This window comes from Cydia strobilella, chromosome 7 (assembly GCF_947568885.1).
Source record: "Cydia strobilella chromosome 7, ilCydStro3.1, whole genome shotgun sequence".
In the NCBI taxonomy this organism is placed as follows: Eukaryota; Metazoa; Arthropoda; class Insecta; order Lepidoptera; family Tortricidae; genus Cydia; species Cydia strobilella.
The window spans coordinates 13144939-13165543 of record NC_086047.1 but is presented as its reverse complement, the minus strand read 5'-3'; the positions used below and the strand labels follow the sequence as shown (position 1 = coordinate 13165543).

The following is a 20605-nucleotide window of genomic DNA, read 5'->3' as shown; positions in this document are numbered from 1 at the left end:
TTTTATACTCGTAACACACCATCCATGAATCTAGTATAACTGGATCGGTCATGAGGAGTGGGGGAAAATGACCGAACGGGATAGTCTTATGTATCTTTTAGTAGGAGTACCAGAGAAAGCGCTGTTATTGTTTGTCCTTGTCATAGTTTCACTTTTCCACCGCTGCCACAACCGAGGTTGTGGCAAACAAATAAGTACGTGACATGTCATGTTTGTTCGTTGCTTGTTTAATTGTTGTTGTTTTGTATGAAATTGTGCTTTCTCTTATGAAATATAGTGATGGTTAGCGTTTTGAATGCTTGAACTTTGATAAAATACTGGTGAATTGTTCTGTAATCGGCTGTAATAGCCGCTCTGAGCAAAAATATGAGATCATAACCTTTCACACGTAAGTACGGTATTTTACACCTTCCTCTTAACGCAATATGTGATAATAACATCGTAAAATTACGTTACACTCAAAGCAATGTGGAATCAAACGATTTCCAGTCAGCCATTTTTAAACTTCTTCTTAATTTAGCTGCATAACAATCATGTTAGGGATACCAGATGAAAATATCATAATTTTATGGGTAATTTTGACCTCGAAGTTTTTTCGTACTTCTAATTCCAAAAAATAAATAAACAAATGTTGTGAAGATTAAATGTGGTGTACATTAATTGGTGTGATTGCGATTTGTGATTTCTTTAAATTAAAACCCATAATACATTTTATTTACTAAACATGTTTAGTTTTGTACCACCTGCGCGAATTATAAGAGGTATTTCATTGTTTATACGCCTAAAAAGAACGACCCATTGACATTTTGTTTAACAATTTTTTTAATACCGTCAAACAAGCTAACTTTGCCTCCAGGGTAATCGCCCCAACGTGATATCAAATATTGGGGTAATTTTTACCAATATGGTATCCCCACGTTTATGACGTCATCTATGTCTATCCCTTACGGGCGCACGGCGCACGCGTATAGCTGGTCTATGTAATGCTAGGTCTATGACACCATCACACCGCACCAAGGTCATTGTGCGACGTAAAGGCCCTCCCATACTCAATCGCAAATCGCGATTCGCGCATGAGTGTGGAGGGAACTCAATAGGTGCGGTGCGATGGTGTGTTACGTTACGGCTTACTATTATAGTTTGTCAAAGGTCTGTCTCATTTCAAACATAGACAGAGAGAATCATACTATCTTTGTCTTACACTAGTACTGGCACCCAACAGAAAAGGATGAATATAGTTTTTTTTGTTTTTATTTACTGACAATTTCGTTTGACCAACTATAGATTCATGTTTATTACACTAGTTTCTTTTTATCATCTATAGTTTTCGATTGTGAAACATTTACAGTAAAAAACATTCTTATGTTTTAGAACAAAAAGCTCAATATTGAATGAATTATAAGGCGTACTCGAATATTTGCAATTTTTTAGCTCAATTAAAACTTGTCCATAACTTGTCGAATGTGACGTTGACGTAAATGAGATTGACTTTTGCGGGCAGTCGCATGGAATTTATCAGTTATTTCTGTTAAAGTATAAAACATGGCTTCAATTCAGAAAGAGGAAGATTTGAAAAAAGACGTAGACGAAAATGGCGAAGAGGAAGAACTAGGTGACGTGGAGGAAGATACCAAGGATCCCGCCAAGAAGAAGAAGAAGAAAAAAAAGAAGAAGAAGGCAGGTTAGGTTATAAATATTATCGTATTCGGCTTATAATAAGAATGATAAGTACAATGGCAGTACATTTGCCCCAGGTATATGGACGTTTATATCTGTATAACCTCTAACATTCCTTGTCATACGATAAATATAAAAAATGAGACAAAGGCTTGCCAAGTACGATCCAGTCTAGTTGGAACATTAACAAATGAATGATTATGCCATATTTTAAATTGAACTAATTTATGTTGTTTTTTCGTACCCAAAGGGTAAAAACGGGACCCTATTACTAAAACTCCACTGTCCGTCTGTCTGTCTCTGACAGTTGAAATTTTCACAGATGATTTATTTCTGTTGCCGCTATAACAACACATACTAAAAACAGAATGAAATATAAATTTTAGTGGAGCTCCCATACAACATGTTTTTTTTGCCGTAATGCTACGGAATCCTTCGTGCGCGAATCCGACTCGCCCTCGGCCGGTTTTTGATTTATGTTGTGAATTTAATAATTCTAGTTATTTAATATAAACTTGTATTTTTCATTACCAGGTTACTTAATATAACCTTATATTTTCCATTACCAGATTCTGAAGTAACTGGTGATAACAATGAAGTCACTAATGCAACCGAAAAAGTTAAATCACTGTCTGTGGAAGATGCCACACCTGAGGGTGAAGAAAAAAAGAAGAAAAAGAAAAACAAGAGTAAGGGAGGCAAAGGAGCAGCAAAGGAACAGACCAATCCGCCCACTATACCTATAGCTGAGTTGTACCCGCAGGGTGAGTCATATTTTTAACACATTTTTTTATAGGAGATCATACATTTATCTTCCTCCTCTCTAAGCTCGCCTACTGAAAAACAGTAAAGTAAAGTAAACATTAAATGTTAAGTTATACAATGTACATAAGTTCAAAGAAACGAATTGATACATGTTGGATTTTAAACCAGGGATCAGATACCGGTATTTTTTGTATGGGAACGAAACCAATATTTTTTCATTCTTTGTTAATTATTTCATTTCTAATTGGGCAATCTAATAATACAAAGTCGTTACCTAAGAATACAACTGATCCTACATATTAAGTACCTATAAAATAATTCCAATTTTTGCAAAAAACCGGTTCCGATCCCCGTTTCTAACCCAACGCCTCCTGTTTGAAAGGCTACCAATGATACCTTGCTTGGAACAATACAGTGAAAATTTACACATATTCCTTGATATTTGTGTTATTATAGTTCCATTATAAGAAAAGCAAACTGCCCTTCTCATATTAGCACAATTCTGCTTCAGTCTAAAATAAACCTGAGGATAGAAGCAACTGCCCTCCAGCTGACCTATCAAAGCAGAAAATACTAGTGTATTTATAAATATGTGTAAGAATAGTTTCTGAATCAGCATAAACCTTTTGTTAAGTACACATTGAATGTCCTGACAGACAGAACTACTTTTGCTTATGTTATGTTATGTTTTGCTTATTAGGTTACCCTCCCCCAAAACCTATATCATTTTTAACTTCGAGAATATCTGAACCTCCCGGCATTGCCTTGAGCACTATTCAAATTTTAAGCCTCCAGGTGTTGGGAGGCTAATTTCCCTATTCTCGTGTTTAATGCTTGCTTGGTCCATTTTACTCGGTTACACTTTAAAATTACTTAAATGAAATAAATATTTTTGCTTAATTGTACGGAACCCTTCATGCGCGAGTCTGACTCGCACTTGGCCGGCTTTTTTTATACTATGTTGTGATATCGCGCGGCTCGCGGCTCGGCTCGTGGCTCGCACGCGAATGTAAACCGGATCCTTTAAGCTCCCTCCACACTCGTGCGCGAATCGCGGCGCGAAGCCGCGAACGCAAGTGTGGAATCTAGTTCGCTAATCAGCGAAATTGACTCCACACTCGCGTTCGCGTCTTCGCGCCGCATAGTCTGGAGCGTGCTATAGAAGTGGCCTACCGCGTGCGCCCGTGAGGGACAGGACATACGCAATGCGACAATATGATTTGTCGAGTAGATTTTTGTAGCCCGCCATAAACCTTACAAATTTACAGTAAGGAAATAAAAAAAAATTGGACCCGGGTATGTCCTTAAACTGCGTCCGGACCCGGATATGTCCTTAAACTACGTCCAAAAGAGAGGTATGGGCACTGTGAATGACATCTCGCTTTGTGTGGTAGGGCACAGGACAGCGGATGTCATTCCAGATCTAGAGCAGAGCCCAACTGGGGAAGTACCTCCACCTTACAGAAAACCGCAGCCAAATACAGGGACCGGACAACCCTTTCCGCGATAAAACCCTTTCAATGGGCGACACTTAAACACGGCTAACACATTGAAAGACTTTCCCTTTTGAACTGCAAGCCCATTCATACCCTTACCTTTGACTAACCCTTACCGAAAAGCTAACCAAAAATAAGGCTAGCTCTTAATAAGGGTTACCCTTATCTTTAAGCGCTTTTTATAAAGGTTTCCCTTTGCGTGAAAGAGACAGGATTAGTAGGTAGTGTATGAAAAGAAAAGAAAATACGTGCCTAGTCAAAGAACGCCGCCGTCGCCGCCAACGATCGCTCGGATTCGAAATAATGTGTGCTTTATGAACAAGGTAGACGACTTAAATTAGCACGCTTATATGCTAAAAGGGAAGCCCTTTATAAGGCTAACCCTTATAAGCAATATGCAAGGTGTTGGTGAGCGGATGATAAGGGTTTTGTAAGGGTATTTGGGCTACCGATTACTCAAGTGTGGTAGCTTTATATAAGGGTTTTTAAAAGCAAAACAAAGGGTTTCGTCTGGCAAAGGGTATGGTGAGTTAAGCCTTATGCAATACCCTTATAAAACCCCGATAAGGGATAGCGGGCCGGTCCCTGGCCAAATAACACTAGACCCTACTCATAGTGTTGTGTTCCTGCCGGTAAGTAAGGTTGCCAGAGCTCAACGAGGGAGAGGAGTGTTAGGGTCGGCAACGCGCGTGTAATATTTCCGGTGTTGCAGGCGTCCATAGCCTACGGTAACTGCTTACCATCAGGCGGGCCGTATGCTTGATTGCCACCGACGTGGTATAAAAAAAAAGTGAGACTGTAACAAGGACCAAAGAGGATATCTATCTTTGCAAGGACAAACAATAATAACGCTATCTCTGCTACTCCTACTGAAAGATACATAAGACTATCCCGTTCTGACAGTTCCCCCGCCACTCATGGCTTATCCCTTATCCAGTTTTATACTCGTAACACACCATCCATGAATCTAGTATAACTGGATCGGTCATGAGGAGTGGGGGAAAATGACCGAACGGGATAGTCTTATGTATCTTTTAGTAGGAGTACCAGAGAAAGCGCTGTTATTGTTTGTCCTTGTCATAGTTTCACTTTTCCACCGCTGCCACAACCGAGGTTGTGGCAAACAAATAAGTACGTGACATGTCATGTTTGTTCGTTGCTTGTTTAATTGTTGTTGTTTTGTATGAAATTGTGCTTTCTCTTATGAAATATAGTGATGGTTAGCGTTTTGAATGCTTGAACTTTGATAAAATACTGGTGAATTGTTCTGTAATCGGCTGTAATAGCCGCTCTGAGCAAAAATATGAGATCATAACCTTTCACACGTAAGTACGGTATTTTACACCTTCCTCTTAACGCAATATGTGATAATAACATCGTAAAATTACGTTACACTCAAAGCAATGTGGAATCAAACGATTTCCAGTCAGCCATTTTTAAACTTCTTCTTAATTTAGCTGCATAACAATCATGTTAGGGATACCAGATGAAAATATCATAATTTTATGGGTAATTTTGACCTCGAAGTTTTTTCGTACTTCTAATTCCAAAAAATAAATAAACAAATGTTGTGAAGATTAAATGTGGTGTACATTAATTGGTGTGATTGCGATTTGTGATTTCTTTAAATTAAAACCCATAATACATTTTATTTACTAAACATGTTTAGTTTTGTACCACCTGCGCGAATTATAAGAGGTATTTCATTGTTTATACGCCTAAAAAGAACGACCCATTGACATTTTGTTTAACAATTTTTTTAATACCGTCAAACAAGCTAACTTTGCCTCCAGGGTAATCGCCCCAACGTGATATCAAATATTGGGGTAATTTTTACCAATATGGTATCCCCACGTTTATGACGTCATCTATGTCTATCCCTTACGGGCGCACGGCGCACGCGTATAGCTGGTCTATGTAATGCTAGGTCTATGACACCATCACACCGCACCAAGGTCATTGTGCGACGTAAAGGCCCTCCCATACTCAATCGCAAATCGCGATTCGCGCATGAGTGTGGAGGGAACTCAATAGGTGCGGTGCGATGGTGTGTTACGTTACGGCTTACTATTATAGTTTGTCAAAGGTCTGTCTCATTTCAAACATAGACAGAGAGAATCATACTATCTTTGTCTTACACTAGTACTGGCACCCAACAGAAAAGGATGAATATAGTTTTTTTTGTTTTTATTTACTGACAATTTCGTTTGACCAACTATAGATTCATGTTTATTACACTAGTTTCTTTTTATCATCTATAGTTTTCGATTGTGAAACATTTACAGTAAAAAACATTCTTATGTTTTAGAACAAAAAGCTCAATATTGAATGAATTATAAGGCGTACTCGAATATTTGCAATTTTTTAGCTCAATTAAAACTTGTCCATAACTTGTCGAATGTGACGTTGACGTAAATGAGATTGACTTTTGCGGGCAGTCGCATGGAATTTATCAGTTATTTCTGTTAAAGTATAAAACATGGCTTCAATTCAGAAAGAGGAAGATTTGAAAAAAGACGTAGACGAAAATGGCGAAGAGGAAGAACTAGGTGACGTGGAGGAAGATACCAAGGATCCCGCCAAGAAGAAGAAGAAGAAAAAAAAGAAGAAGAAGGCAGGTTAGGTTATAAATATTATCGTATTCGGCTTATAATAAGAATGATAAGTACAATGGCAGTACATTTGCCCCAGGTATATGGACGTTTATATCTGTATAACCTCTAACATTCCTTGTCATACGATAAATATAAAAAATGAGACAAAGGCTTGCCAAGTACGATCCAGTCTAGTTGGAACATTAACAAATGAATGATTATGCCATATTTTAAATTGAACTAATTTATGTTGTTTTTTCGTACCCAAAGGGTAAAAACGGGACCCTATTACTAAAACTCCACTGTCCGTCTGTCTGTCTCTGACAGTTGAAATTTTCACAGATGATTTATTTCTGTTGCCGCTATAACAACACATACTAAAAACAGAATGAAATATAAATTTTAGTGGAGCTCCCATACAACATGTTTTTTTTGCCGTAATGCTACGGAATCCTTCGTGCGCGAATCCGACTCGCCCTCGGCCGGTTTTTGATTTATGTTGTGAATTTAATAATTCTAGTTATTTAATATAAACTTGTATTTTTCATTACCAGGTTACTTAATATAACCTTATATTTTCCATTACCAGATTCTGAAGTAACTGGTGATAACAATGAAGTCACTAATGCAACCGAAAAAGTTAAATCACTGTCTGTGGAAGATGCCACACCTGAGGGTGAAGAAAAAAAGAAGAAAAAGAAAAACAAGAGTAAGGGAGGCAAAGGAGCAGCAAAGGAACAGACCAATCCGCCCACTATACCTATAGCTGAGTTGTACCCGCAGGGTGAGTCATATTTTTAACACATTTTTTTATAGGAGATCATACATTTATCTTCCTCCTCTCTAAGCTCGCCTACTGAAAAACAGTAAAGTAAAGTAAACATTAAATGTTAAGTTATACAATGTACATAAGTTCAAAGAAACGAATTGATACATGTTGGATTTTAAACCAGGGATCAGATACCGGTATTTTTTGTATGGGAACGAAACCAATATTTTTTCATTCTTTGTTAATTATTTCATTTCTAATTGGGCAATCTAATAATACAAAGTCGTTACCTAAGAATACAACTGATCCTACATATTAAGTACCTATAAAATAATTCCAATTTTTGCAAAAAACCGGTTCCGATCCCCGTTTCTAACCCAACGCCTCCTGTTTGAAAGGCTACCAATGATACCTTGCTTGGAACAATACAGTGAAAATTTACACATATTCCTTGATATTTGTGTTATTATAGTTCCATTATAAGAAAAGCAAACTGCCCTTCTCATATTAGCACAATTCTGCTTCAGTCTAAAATAAACCTGAGGATAGAAGCAACTGCCCTCCAGCTGACCTATCAAAGCAGAAAATACTAGTGTATTTATAAATATGTGTAAGAATAGTTTCTGAATCAGCATAAACCTTTTGTTAAGTACACATTGAATGTCCTGACAGACAGAACTACTTTTGCTTATGTTATGTTATGTTTTGCTTATTAGGTTACCCTCCCCCAAAACCTGTTTTTGATAACTTTAGTGCCTTTACATTAGATGCTAAACCAACTCTAGAGCAGGTTAACCTACATAATTATAGATCTCTATCCAGTAGAATAACTAATGTTTAAACATAGGCAACTTCCCTGAGGGTCAAATAATGGAGCATGGACATGCTGAAGGCATTGATGACAGGACTGCCAAGGAGCGGTTCTCCAGTGAGGAAAAAAGAGCCTTGGATAGGATGCACCAAGACATATACCAGGAGATCAGACATGCCGCTGAAGCCCACAGACAGGTAACAATGTATTTTATAATGTACTAGCGATCTGCCCCGGCTTTGCACGGGTGCAATGCTGATGTTTTATACCATAGAATAACTTATACTAGAGCGGTACTGTCATAGTAAATTTTGTAACCCCAGTAAATTCACTGCCATCTGTTGACACACTTTAAAACTAAAAATGAAGATTTATAAAAATACGATAAAATGTAATAAAACTATGAAAATGGATTATATCGCGTATATTCACCCGTCACCCGTCAGCGTATTTACAAAGGCTATACTGATATGGTTCAGATGCGAACTGAACTAGATTAGCTTTTGTTTGGACAAAACTTAACAAAACCCTAATCTATTATAGTACAGAAATTTACTGAAATCGTATAGACTTTATTAACTCAATTTGTACGGATATTGTTACTACAAATGCTAGTCTGTTGCGATCTAAAACTGGAATAATTGGTAACTAAATTTGGTAGCTAGATACAAAACAGGAATCTAAAATTCCTTGTATGTAGCCAGTTACGAATTGGGCCAGAGTGGTACCGTTTGGTAAATAAGTTTTGTAACTGGCTACAAATGGGAATCCAAAATTACATTAAATCAATAGGTAGGTAGGTTAGGTTTGTTAGGTAGCTTCAAATGCCCAAAGGGCAAACCGCCCAGAAATAGAAGCCCCGCGAAGCGGGGCTCCGTCTAGTTAAGCGGCGAACTAAATGGTTTTTTTTTTAAAGAAACAGTCCGACGAACTTCGGGGCTCCTATTTCTGGGCGGTTTGCCCTTCGGGCATTTGTAGCTACCTAACGAACCTAACCTACCTACTGATTTAGTGTAATTTTGGATTCCCATTTTGTAGACACTAGACAGTTACAAAACATTTGCCAACCGTGGCTAAGAATGGGTAATTCAAAAGTCCCATTTTGTAACCAGTTACAACCCGGGATTTATTTTTCCCGTTTCGAAGCCGGTTACCAACTTTTAGTTACCAAACGGTACTAAAGGGTATCTACTTCTTATTAGGTTTTGTGAGAGCAAAATGTTTGAATATTATCGCGACAAAAGCGTTATACGATACTGACGTTACTAAACTAAACTCGTTGTTTTGTCGTGAATAATATTTGAAAATATGTAAGCAAAAAGCTAATCCATTTGAGTGACTACTTTTTACCGAAACGGTATAGATATTGTTAACTAATATGCATAAACAAAAACTCACCTATTATAATCTGAGTCGTGACTGAAATAGTTTGGCTTTTGTAAATACGCCACCCGTCACCCGTTGACCATGAACGCTGTAAAGGGTTCGAAACGTCGGGATGTATTATAAATTCAATCGACGCGATATCATCCGTTTTCATAGTTTTATTTCATGAGTAACTATCGCGGTAACCGAAGACAATATTACGATAAAATGTATTTAAATATGGATAAATTTTTATTTGTTTAATTATTTTTATGATTTTGACCCATGTTCTTTCCTGATATGCGTTAAAATTGTTAAATAACCAACGAAACCGTCAACGCCATCTATACGACAGTAGGCCAAAGCTAGTAGCGCCCTCTGAACGAGAATCAAATTTTCTTAATTTTCGAGGCACGTTTTTTCCTTAGACTGTATCCATCTATTACGGAGTTATATCTATCTTTGATTATACATATAAACCTTCCTCTTGAATCACTTTATCTATTAAGAGCCCGGTTACGATTTTAGTCGCAAAAATGTAAAGTTGATAGATTTCTTCTGTGAAATTGTACACCTTTTGTTACCTAATTGAAATAACAAGTACTGGTTTCTATTAGCACGACTTCTTATCTCTAGGTTTATCAGATCATTTTTTTGAAAAAAGGCTTACTAAATTAGTAATGAATTTTTTTCTGATGGACGTTTAGGTAAACGCGTGTAAAGCACTGACTTTGATGCTCTTATTTGTAAATTTCGTAAAGTTTGGACTGCTAAAAATGGTAAATTTGTATAACACATATTCTGTACTCTAGGTTTATCAGATTACATTGTTGTTATATGACTTAGAGTTCGAGGAAATGAAAGTTAAACGAATTCAATTTTCTCCAGAAATGACCTCAAAACAAGTGACAATTTCTCCGAAAATCTACTTATTTTCGACGTAGATTGCATACTCAAATAATCTGCAATGTTTACTTAAACTGTTGCTGTACTTCATTTTATTTAAATTGCAACTTTTATTTTCTGACGATTTTTTAAAAACTTCCCCTTTTTCTGGCATAACATCGGTGACACGCGCTCGCGGCCTCAGTCCCGCGCGGGAGCTGGTAGAGGCAGGACGTTTGTTGATCGGCTCCGCACGTTGCATCGACGACGACGAAGTTATTTATCATTGTGTGCGTCGCTCGCCGTGTAAAAAGTTATATTTGTTTGCGTGTTTGGCTGTACTGTGTGCGTGTAAACTGCGACCAGAAACTTTAATCCTTGGGTTGTAAGTACTTGTTTATTACGCCTTCAAAAAAAAGGAGGTTCTCAGTTTGACCCGTATGTTTGTACGTATATGTATGTATGTTTGTTCGCGATTATCTCGCATTTGGCTAAACCGATCTTGATGCGGTTTTTAGAAAAGTGTTTGTTACATTCTGGAGAAGGTTTTAGTATACATAGAGCTGAGCTGATGCTGAACCCTGGCTGTACCTAGTGGAACGCAGGTTTAGTGCAACATAGGCAAACGCTGTTTTGGTCTGTCTTGATGAGCAATTAGGAGAGCAGTACCCACGATGGAGCTGATGCTGAACCCTGGCTGTACCTAGTGGAAATCAGGTTTCGTGCAACATAGGCACACGCTGTTTTGGTCTTCCGACACGTCTTGATGAGCACTTGGGAGAGCAGTACCCAAGATAGAGCTGATGCTGAACCCTGGCTGTACCTAATGGAACGCAGGTTTGGTCCAACATAGGCACACGCTGTTTTGGTCTTCCGACACGTCTTGATGAGCAATTAGGAGAGCAGTACCCAAGATGGAGCTGATGCTGAACCCTGGCTGTACCTAGTGGAAATCAGGTTTCGTGCAACATAGGCACACGCTGTTTTGGTTATTCGACACGTCTTGATGAGCAATTAGGAGAGCAGTACCCAAGATGGAGCTGATGCTGAACCCTGGCTGTACCTAGTGGAACGCAGGTTTGGTGCAACATAGGCACACGCTGTTTTGGTCTTCCGACACGTCTTGATGAGCAATTAGGAGAGCAGTACCCAAGATGGAGCTGATGCTGAACCCTGGCTGTACCTAGTGGAAATCAGGTTTCGTGCAACATAGGCACACGCTGTTTTGGTTATTCGACACGTCTTGATGAGCAATTAGGAGAGCAGTACCCAAGATGGAGCTGATGCTGAACCCTGGCTGTACCTAGTGGAACGCAGGTTTGGTGCAACATAGGCACACGCTGTTTTGGTCTTCCGACACGTCTTGATGAGCAATTAGGAGAGCAGTACCCAAGATGGAGCTGATGCTGAACCCTGGCTGTACCTAGTGGAAATCAGGTTTCGTGCAACATAGGCACACGCTGTTTTGGTTATTCGACACGTCTTGATGAGCAATTAAGAGAGCAGTACCCAAGATGGAGCTGATGCTGAACCCTGGCTGTACCTAGTGGAACTCAGGTTTCGTGCAACATAGGCACACGCTGTTTTGGTCCTCCGACACGTCTTGATGAACACTTGGGAGAGCAGTACCCAAGATAGAGCTGATGCTGAACCCTGGCTGTACCTAGTGGAACTCAGGTTCATTTATTGTTATCAGAACTTCCACCCCCTTTTAACCCCCAGTACCTACTGCATGTTAAACGTGTGGTAGCTCTGGTCAGGTGCCTGCTTCATCTGGCAGCCCTCCAGGTGTTCCAGGTCTTGAAGAACTTAACCTGCCTACAGCATACTCTACCAACTTCAGATTAAAAGAGTTTTACCCCTGATCCGATGCGTCCAGCAGCACTCCAGGTGTTCCAGGTTTTGAGCTGTCTCCGTCATACACTACCCACAACACGTTGAGCGAGTGTTACCCACCCTTTGCCCTTGACCCTTTGCACTCAGCAGCACTCCAGGTGTTTCAGATCTGGAGCTTTCCCCATCATACACTACCAGCGGCACGTTGAGCGAGTGTTACCCGTTACCCCTGACCCTTTGTACCCAGCAGCACTCCAGGTGTTCCACGTCTGGAGCTTTCCCTATCATACACTACCAGCAGCACGTTGAGCGAGTGTTACCCCTGACTCTTTGCACCCAGAAGCATTCCAGGTGTTCCAGGTCTTGAGCTGTATCCATCGTACACTACACACTACCAGCGGCTTGTTGAGCGAGTGTTACCCCTGACCCTTTGCACCCAGCAGCACTTCAGGTGTTCCAGGTCTTGAGTTTTCCCCATCATACTCTACCAGCGGCACGTTGAGCGAGTGTTACCCCTGACCCTTTGCACCCAGAAGCACTCCAGGTGTTCCAGGTCTTGAGCAGTATTCATCGTACAACCAACCACACGTTGAGCGAGTGTTAGAAGAGTGGAGAAGAGAAGAGGATGACTTTGGAAATAAAAATTATTATCACCCTTCCCAACGATTAAGACTATCTCCATAATATCAAATTCCATCCAAATCGGTTTTATTGGATCCCATACAAATTTCCATTACCCCCCCCCCCCCCCCCTGCCCACCGTTTCTGGGGTAAAACCTATCCTATGTCCTTCCCCAGGACTCAAACTATGTCCATACCTCATTTCATCTTAATCGGTTCAGCGTTTATTGATTCCCCATACAAATTTCCACCCCCTTAAAGGGTGAGTTCTTGAATAAAAAGTATTCTGTCCTTCCCCGGGATTCAAACTATCTGTATACCAAATTTCAACAAAAGGCTAGTTTCCCCTCTGGGTTGGAACGTTGGAAAGTCAGATCGCAGTAGCTTTCGTAAAAACTAGTGCCTACGCCAATTCTTGGGATTAGTTGCCAAGCGGACCCCAGCAGACTTCCATGAGCCGTGGCAAAAAGGCTGGGATAACGCGAGTAAGATGATTATATATATATAAGATATTGCCTTAGTGCAAATCATTATCATCATGCTATATAATTTGTATGTATTATATGAATACATAGGTAAATTGTTAAGAGTAATAAACGATTATATCAAATTTACCGAAAGTTTTATTTTAACCTAATTAAAGTTATAAAGTGACGCATAATGTTGTGAAAGTATCAATATTGTTTAGGCGGTCGCGTTATTTCAAGCAGCGGCCTGCGTTCGGTTACTGTGTAAAAGTCGTATCTTCGCGCGTTTTCAAATCGACTACGGGCTCTTAAAAACAACAGCATCAAAATCCGTTGCGTAGTTTTAAAGATCTAAGCATACATAGGGACAGACAGACAGCAGGAAGCGACTTTGTTTTATACTGTGTAGTGATTAATAATGTATTTTGCACCACACCAGCTTGTAACCCCTTTTATTCTTCAATAACTGATGAGATAGTTAAATTTTATCCACAAGAGTAGCCAAGTAATTAGATGCAAATTTTATCCACAAGAGTAGCCAAGTAATTAGATGCAAATTTTTAGTAGTTTCCTTATGTTGGCTGGTGGAATTGACTTTTAAGTGATGATTTTGAGTGGTAATTTTTTAATTGCATTTATTTTTTCATTATATTATTATTATGGAATAATATTAACATCAATAAATTGCTCTGATAATTAGCTTAAATTAAAATATATATGTACATATTATTCACCATTCATAAGTGCTTGTTGCTAGGGCCTACATGAATAATGTATATTAGAACTGTGAACTTTGGATTTGATTTCTAATGTTTTACAGTTAGTATTTTCCTCGCATTTATGTGGTGAATTAAATAATTATTAAAAAACTCTTCCAAGCTGCAAACTAGTTGACATGCAAATAAGGTTTTGTATATTATTCCAGACACGACAGTACATGCGCGACTGGATAAAGCCGGGCATGACAATGATCCAAATATGTGAGGAGCTGGAATCCACGGCCCGGCGTCTCATTGGTGAAGACGGGCTCAAAGCGGGGCTGGCTTTCCCCACAGGCTGCAGTCGCAACCACTGCGCCGCGCATTACACACCCAACACTGGTAAATATACGTAATGTCTAATTTTCTTTAAGGCCTTTAGTGTTTTAATCCAAAACGTAAGTGGAAGGTAAAATCTACAGTTCTACAGGCTGAAAAGTCGCAAATGAGTTGTATAACCTATTAGTTGAACAAGAAATTTTATCAACATGCTATACATACACTGCTAAGAACATGATGGGTGTGTTCATTTTGTACTGGAAATCGGGTGCTTGGCACTGAAAGGGCCAAGGGCTGAAGGGACCTTAGGGCCGCCATAGACAGACCGCTTGAAGCAGTTGGACAGCTACAAGCAGTCCATGTATTAGAGGCCTAGCTGCATTTTTTCGCAGTGGCAGGCCTTAGTTAAACTATGAACGCACAGTAATGCTAGTGACGCCATGACCTGTCGCATTAATAGTTATTTAGTTATACAAGATTGCAAACCATCTTTATAATCATACTAGATTAAATACTCCCGAGTCTGCCGACCGGTTTTGACCGCGACAACTCTTAAGGCGTTCATGCGGCCGCATGTGCCTCGCGTTGCGGATCTTATTCACAAAGAAAAGACCTGCACACAACGTCCATGAAAGCACACCATTACCATAATTATACCTAATAATAGCTGAGCTTTCAGCTCATCCCGTCTGATATCCCTCTAGTTCTTTAAGATTCAAACTCATCCATGCCAGCTCTACATGATTTGAAAACATTTGTTTCCTCTAGGTGATACTACAGTGCTTGAATACGACGATGTAGTGAAGATTGACTTCGGCACGCATATCAACGGACGCATCATTGACTGCGCGTTCACTCTGCACTTCAACCCACGCTATGACCCGCTGGTGAAGGGAGTGCAGGAGGCGACAGAGGCCGGCATTAAGGCATCGGGGGTCGATGTCAGGCTGTGTGATGTTGGCGCTGCAGTGCAAGAGGTATGATACTGTTAACATTCCCTCTGGACTTCAACCCGCATTACAACTTGCTGGTAAAGGGAGTGCAGGAGACAACAAAGGATAGCGCCGGCATTAAGGCTTCGGGGGTAGATGTAGATGGTGTTCAGGTTGTGTGATGTGCGTGCTGCAGTGTAAGAGGTATGATATTGTTAACATTCCCTCTGTACTTGAACCCGCGCTACAACTCGCTGATGAAGGGAGTGCAGGAGGTGACAGGGGCCAGAATTAAGTCTTCGGGGGTAGCTGTCAGGCTTTGTGATGTTGGCGCTGCAGTGCAAAAGGTATGATACTGTTAACATTCCCTCTATACTTTACCCCTGCTACGACCAACTTGTAAAGGGAAGAGGCACCTAAACATCCCTTTACAGAAAAAAGCCATTGAAAGATTAGTTGTCAATTGAAGGCCGAACAATTTACTTACGTTTTAAATTGATACGCTATTCACTTAAGTGATATCCCCAGTGGTAGTTCTATTAAGCTGTTAGAAAAGACAACGATATATATAATACTTATACAAATACTTAAATACATAATAAAACATCCATGACTCAGGAACAAATATCTGTGCTCATCACACAAATAAATGCCCTTACCGGGATTCGATCTTCAAACCCAGGACCATCGGCTTCACAGGCAGGATCACTACCCACTAGGCCAGACCGGTCGTCACAAATAGTACAATAATAAACAGTAACCTTTTTACAGGTTATGGAGTCGCATGAAGTGGAATTGGATGGCACCGTATACCAAGTGAAGCCTATCCGTAATCTGAATGGACATTCAATCGGACCATATAGTAAGTAATGTTGATTATTTTGTTTCATTATTTATTCTGTGCTAAAACCATTGAAACATTATGATTTAACCAGGGATCCACGCCGGTAAGACCGTGCCAATCGTGAAAGGCGGCGAGACGACCCGTATGGAGGAGAACGAGTTCTACGCGATCGAGACCTTCGGCTCCACGGGCCGCGGTCAGGTGCACGACGACATGGACTGCTCGCACTATATGAAGAACTTCGACCAGCAGTTCGTTCCGCTAAGGTATAATTACACCGTTACAGTCAATTATTTATTTGGGTATTTGACAAATTTTTATGAATGGTATCAGTCGATCAGGTTTGTTGTGAGGATCGAATGTCTGTATGGGACCCATTGTCTTAAAGCAATACAAAAGTCACAAATAATGGTCAAAGTCTGGCACCCGTACTTTACTGACGAAACGCTCCTAACAAAATGGCAACACATTGTGACGTCACCATGTAACGTCGCTATTGCTTAGAAGCCGTTTCGATGTATGGAAAACAAAGAAATTGCGATTTGGTCGTGGTGCGTAAAATATTGCGTTTATGTATATATACTTTTTTTTTTATAAAATGTAAGGAATTGAATGGTACCATAATTTTTTCCTATTTGGAAGTAAAAAAAAGTTTTTTACAATTTATTGTGATAAATTTCTCAATTCAAGAGCTCAAATTTTACATACAATGTATGCCCCTCTGCGGACTAAATAAATATACGAAGAAAAAAATGACCAAAGCCTTTGAGTGTCCGGAGCTCGAAACAAACCTGTCTACTGGACAGGCGCCTAAACCACTCGGCTATCCGGTCACGGTGGCATGGGTCGAAATTTCCAAGTATATGACAATTTCCTGAAGGCTTGTGGCGCCCCCTGGCCATCTCTAAGGTAGAACAGTATGGTTATTTCGGTTTATAGTTTAAATAGTAGTGTGTCTACTTTAATGTGATGCTCTTCACATTACTGTTGAAAAAATATCAAAAACTCCTCAATTCACTCGTATACTTCATCAGAACTTTCAATTCCAGGTTACAATCGTCAAAACAACTTCTGAACCTGATCAACAAGAACTTCAGCACCCTCGCGTTCTGCAAGCGCTGGCTGGAGCGAGCGGGCGCGTCGCGCTACGCCATGGCGCTAAAGGACCTCTGCGACAAGGGCGTGGTCGACGCCTACCCGCCGCTCTGCGACATCAAGGGCAGCTACACCGTGCAGTTCGAGCACACCATCCTGCTCCGCCCTACCTGCAAGGAGGTCATCTCCCGTGGCGTAGATTACTAAGGCCACGTTTACACATTGATTAGTGTTTAATGCGAGTTCATACGTCTGCTACTGCTACTAAACGCGAGTAGAACATGTATGAACCTTGACTGATCACTAATCGAAGTGTAAACGGCCCCTAACGCGGGCGGCACCTACGAAAGCGTTCTCGTGCCGCGCTAATTGGCTGACAAAATTTGAACCTTTCTAGATACAATTATAAGACGACAATATTTACGATTACGTGTGTTTCACCAATAGTGTTGCGGTTTAATTGAATTTAGCAGTTCAACTGTAGTTAGCCAAATTGTCAAGGGGCCGAGAGTGGACTGGTCATTGAATAAAGAAGAACGGTAGTTGTTTACGATACAAGTGCGAAATTCGCAACGAGTGGCGAATTTTAAAAAGTGCTTTAAATCGATAAGAGTTGCGAATTATTTATTCCCACGTATATTGTACAACGTTTTACAGTACATATGGCCCTTTAAATTTTAGGGTGTCGTAAAGATGTAGGTACTGTAAAAATAGTTACGCTACTATTTGTGTTATGTATATCTGGCCGAGATAAAATTACCAAATGATTTGATAAAAAAAATGGGATCATATTAGTATATAATAAACTATTCGCGCTCATTAAATAAATAAATATTAGGGGACATCTTACATAGATCAACTTAGCCCCAAACTTAGCAAAGCTTGTACTATGGGTGCTAGGCGACGATATACATATACTTATATAGATAAGTACATACTTATATACATAGAAATAAATGCCCTTACCGGGATTCGAACCCAGGACCATCGGCTTCACAGGCAGGGTCATCACTACCACACTTCTTTATTGAATGACGTTTTGATGCTGGCTAGCGATGAGTAAATTTAAGTTACAAAGACTTCTTTAGCGCAGACATACTATATTAAGCCGGCGAATAAACGTCTGTGCTATGATTAAATCATATGCAAATACTCGTTCCGGCGCAATGTTTGTAGGTACTAGGTACTAAACCGGCTGTAGCGTATATCGCTGTGGGCTCCTAACGTCATAGCTGCGCTAGTAACTTATGTTATGAAAACGCTAATGCCTGAGCATTGGTAATCGTTACAAGACGGATGTTAAAAAATTGCTCTAATGAGATAAAAATTCGGAAATCTCTCTTACAGCGAAACTTGCGATTGAAATTATCTGTGCAATACAGGCTGCTCAAGCACGTATATAGAACGCTTTGACAGAGTAGTCGTGTACAAACTTGTAAACACCTTATGCGGTCGGATATTGTACTTATCTGATGGCGACGTTACCAGTATCAATTATTCTGACCGTGGCATTCATCAGCGGCGAGTCCCTAAACTTCACAAACTGAGTGATGTCGACTAATGCGTTAATCTGCCCTAATTTTTTTACAAATAATTACAAGTCGGTACTTGAAAACTTACTTTTTTTTTATGAAGTATCATGTAACTGTAAAAGTAACAAGACAAAACGAACACAGAAAAACATTAGACTATATACTTCAAGTTCATATCATTTTATAATTCTCCTTTAAAATATTAAATAGGTACATTAGGACTTAATTAAATAACTCGTTTTAAATATAATATAGACTAACCCTAGTTTGTATACATTTGTGTTTTGAAAACTGTGTTAATGTTATTTGTTTCTAATACAGCAAGGGTGCAGGCAAGTCACGATGTAATCGTGGATTATGAATGTTCTCTTGATTGCAATAGTTCTTAATTGCTGCAATTAAGAAGAACTTTTAGCAAGCTTATTTTATTTTAACCAGTCTTGTTAATATGCAATACGAAACTGTTAGCAGAAACTTGTCAATAAATCAACTTATTTGAGAATTGCGTTTTTATTTCATTTGCCTTATGTTTTAAGAAATCGATAATGCAGTGCCTTATAATAGTACCTATGTGTGTAATGTGTATTATTTATTATATACTTATGTAATGTGGGGATATCCTACAACAAGAAAACGTACGTCCAAATAAAAACACTACATTTCAAAGTTTAATTTCGTATTTTATAAGAAATAAATCACTATAATAATCACTCGGTTTTGCATATGTAAATGGTTACATCATAATTTACGTATGATACATGCTATTACATATTACAAAAAAACTCCAACTAACGTGAGGTAAAAATGTATAAAACTGCAATTTATAATATGAATATTACATAATCCTACATGACAATTCACTACCTACTCCTACAATGATAATATTCATAATTTTTAATCCTATTACTGCAATACTGAAATCACTAAATCATAATTGTCCTCGATCATTCTACTGAAAACTGTTATCACAAAACTCAAGCTAGGCCAAAGTAAATGCTAATATAAAAACTCTTTTACAGTACATATGGTACTACTTTCTCGCACTAGTGCGTAAAAGAGCACTTTTCGTGCATATTTCGAAAGTTTAAAGGGCCATATGTACTGTAAAACGTTGTACGATACACGTGCGAATAGGTAATTCGCAACTCGTGTCGATTTAAAACACTCCCTGCGGTCGTGTTTTGATTTATCGCCACTCGTTTCGAATTTCCTCTTTTCCGAACTTTTATCGTAAATAACTATTTACATTAAGACGCAAGGGCCTGACACTCTTTGGTAGAGAAAGATATTTGCGATTCCTATAAGAGGAAAGAGAAAATAGTGCCATGCTTTGTCCTTATCACCGACCGGGTGGCATAATAGGTAGGAGGCGATGGCGAAATACCGAAATGTATAAGAGAGAAAATCCTATGCTGCCCAAATTTTATATTTCTTTCTCTTACCGCGACGTGGCGCGTATATAACTACTTGTATATACTATGTCTCTGTTAAGACGGAATTCTAGTTTACCTTGAAACTATAGTTGTGTTAATTCGACAACCGCGGTCGAATAGTTTGCACCTACACTGACTTTACCTCGAAATTCCAGCAAAGGCAGCAAATCATATCAATTACAACGTGGAATAAAAATACCTAATGCATTTCAAAAATAGAACTCGATGTAGCTAAGGCAAAGACAACAATAACATGGCTCAACAAATATCAGGACTATGCCAGGGATCTAAACAGTGAAACATTGTCATTATATATATACAATATTCAATCAATTTCACGCCTGGTAGGCCAAACTATATTAATGGAGTGATATCGAGCAGGTTGTCCTTCTCCCTCAACAGAACAGTTACTTACTAAAATGTAAAAACGCGAAAAAAATCATAAT

General features: G+C 39.2%; 1 protein-coding gene across 2 annotated transcripts; it reads left to right on the top strand.

Annotated features, from left to right (window-relative positions):
* The first annotated feature begins 1473 nt into the window (after positions 1-1473).
* Positions 1474-19228, top strand: LOC134743232 (methionine aminopeptidase 2). Of its 2 annotated transcripts, XM_063676636.1 has the most exons (9): positions 1474-1681; positions 3007-3018; positions 7122-7316; positions 8149-8309; positions 14212-14386; positions 15092-15300; positions 16027-16117; positions 16191-16365; positions 17149-19228. In XM_063676636.1, the coding sequence occupies exons 1-9, from the start codon at positions 1543-1545 to the stop codon at positions 17399-17401; spliced, it is 1410 nt and encodes a 469-aa protein (XP_063532706.1). In that variant the 5' UTR covers positions 1474-1542; the 3' UTR covers positions 17402-19228. The 2 variants fall into 2 exon arrangements, with proteins under 2 accessions (XP_063532706.1, XP_063532705.1); XM_063676635.1 differs by lacking the exons at positions 1474-1681; positions 3007-3018 and adding an exon at positions 6349-6556.
* The last annotated feature ends 1377 nt before the right edge of the window (positions 19229-20605 follow it).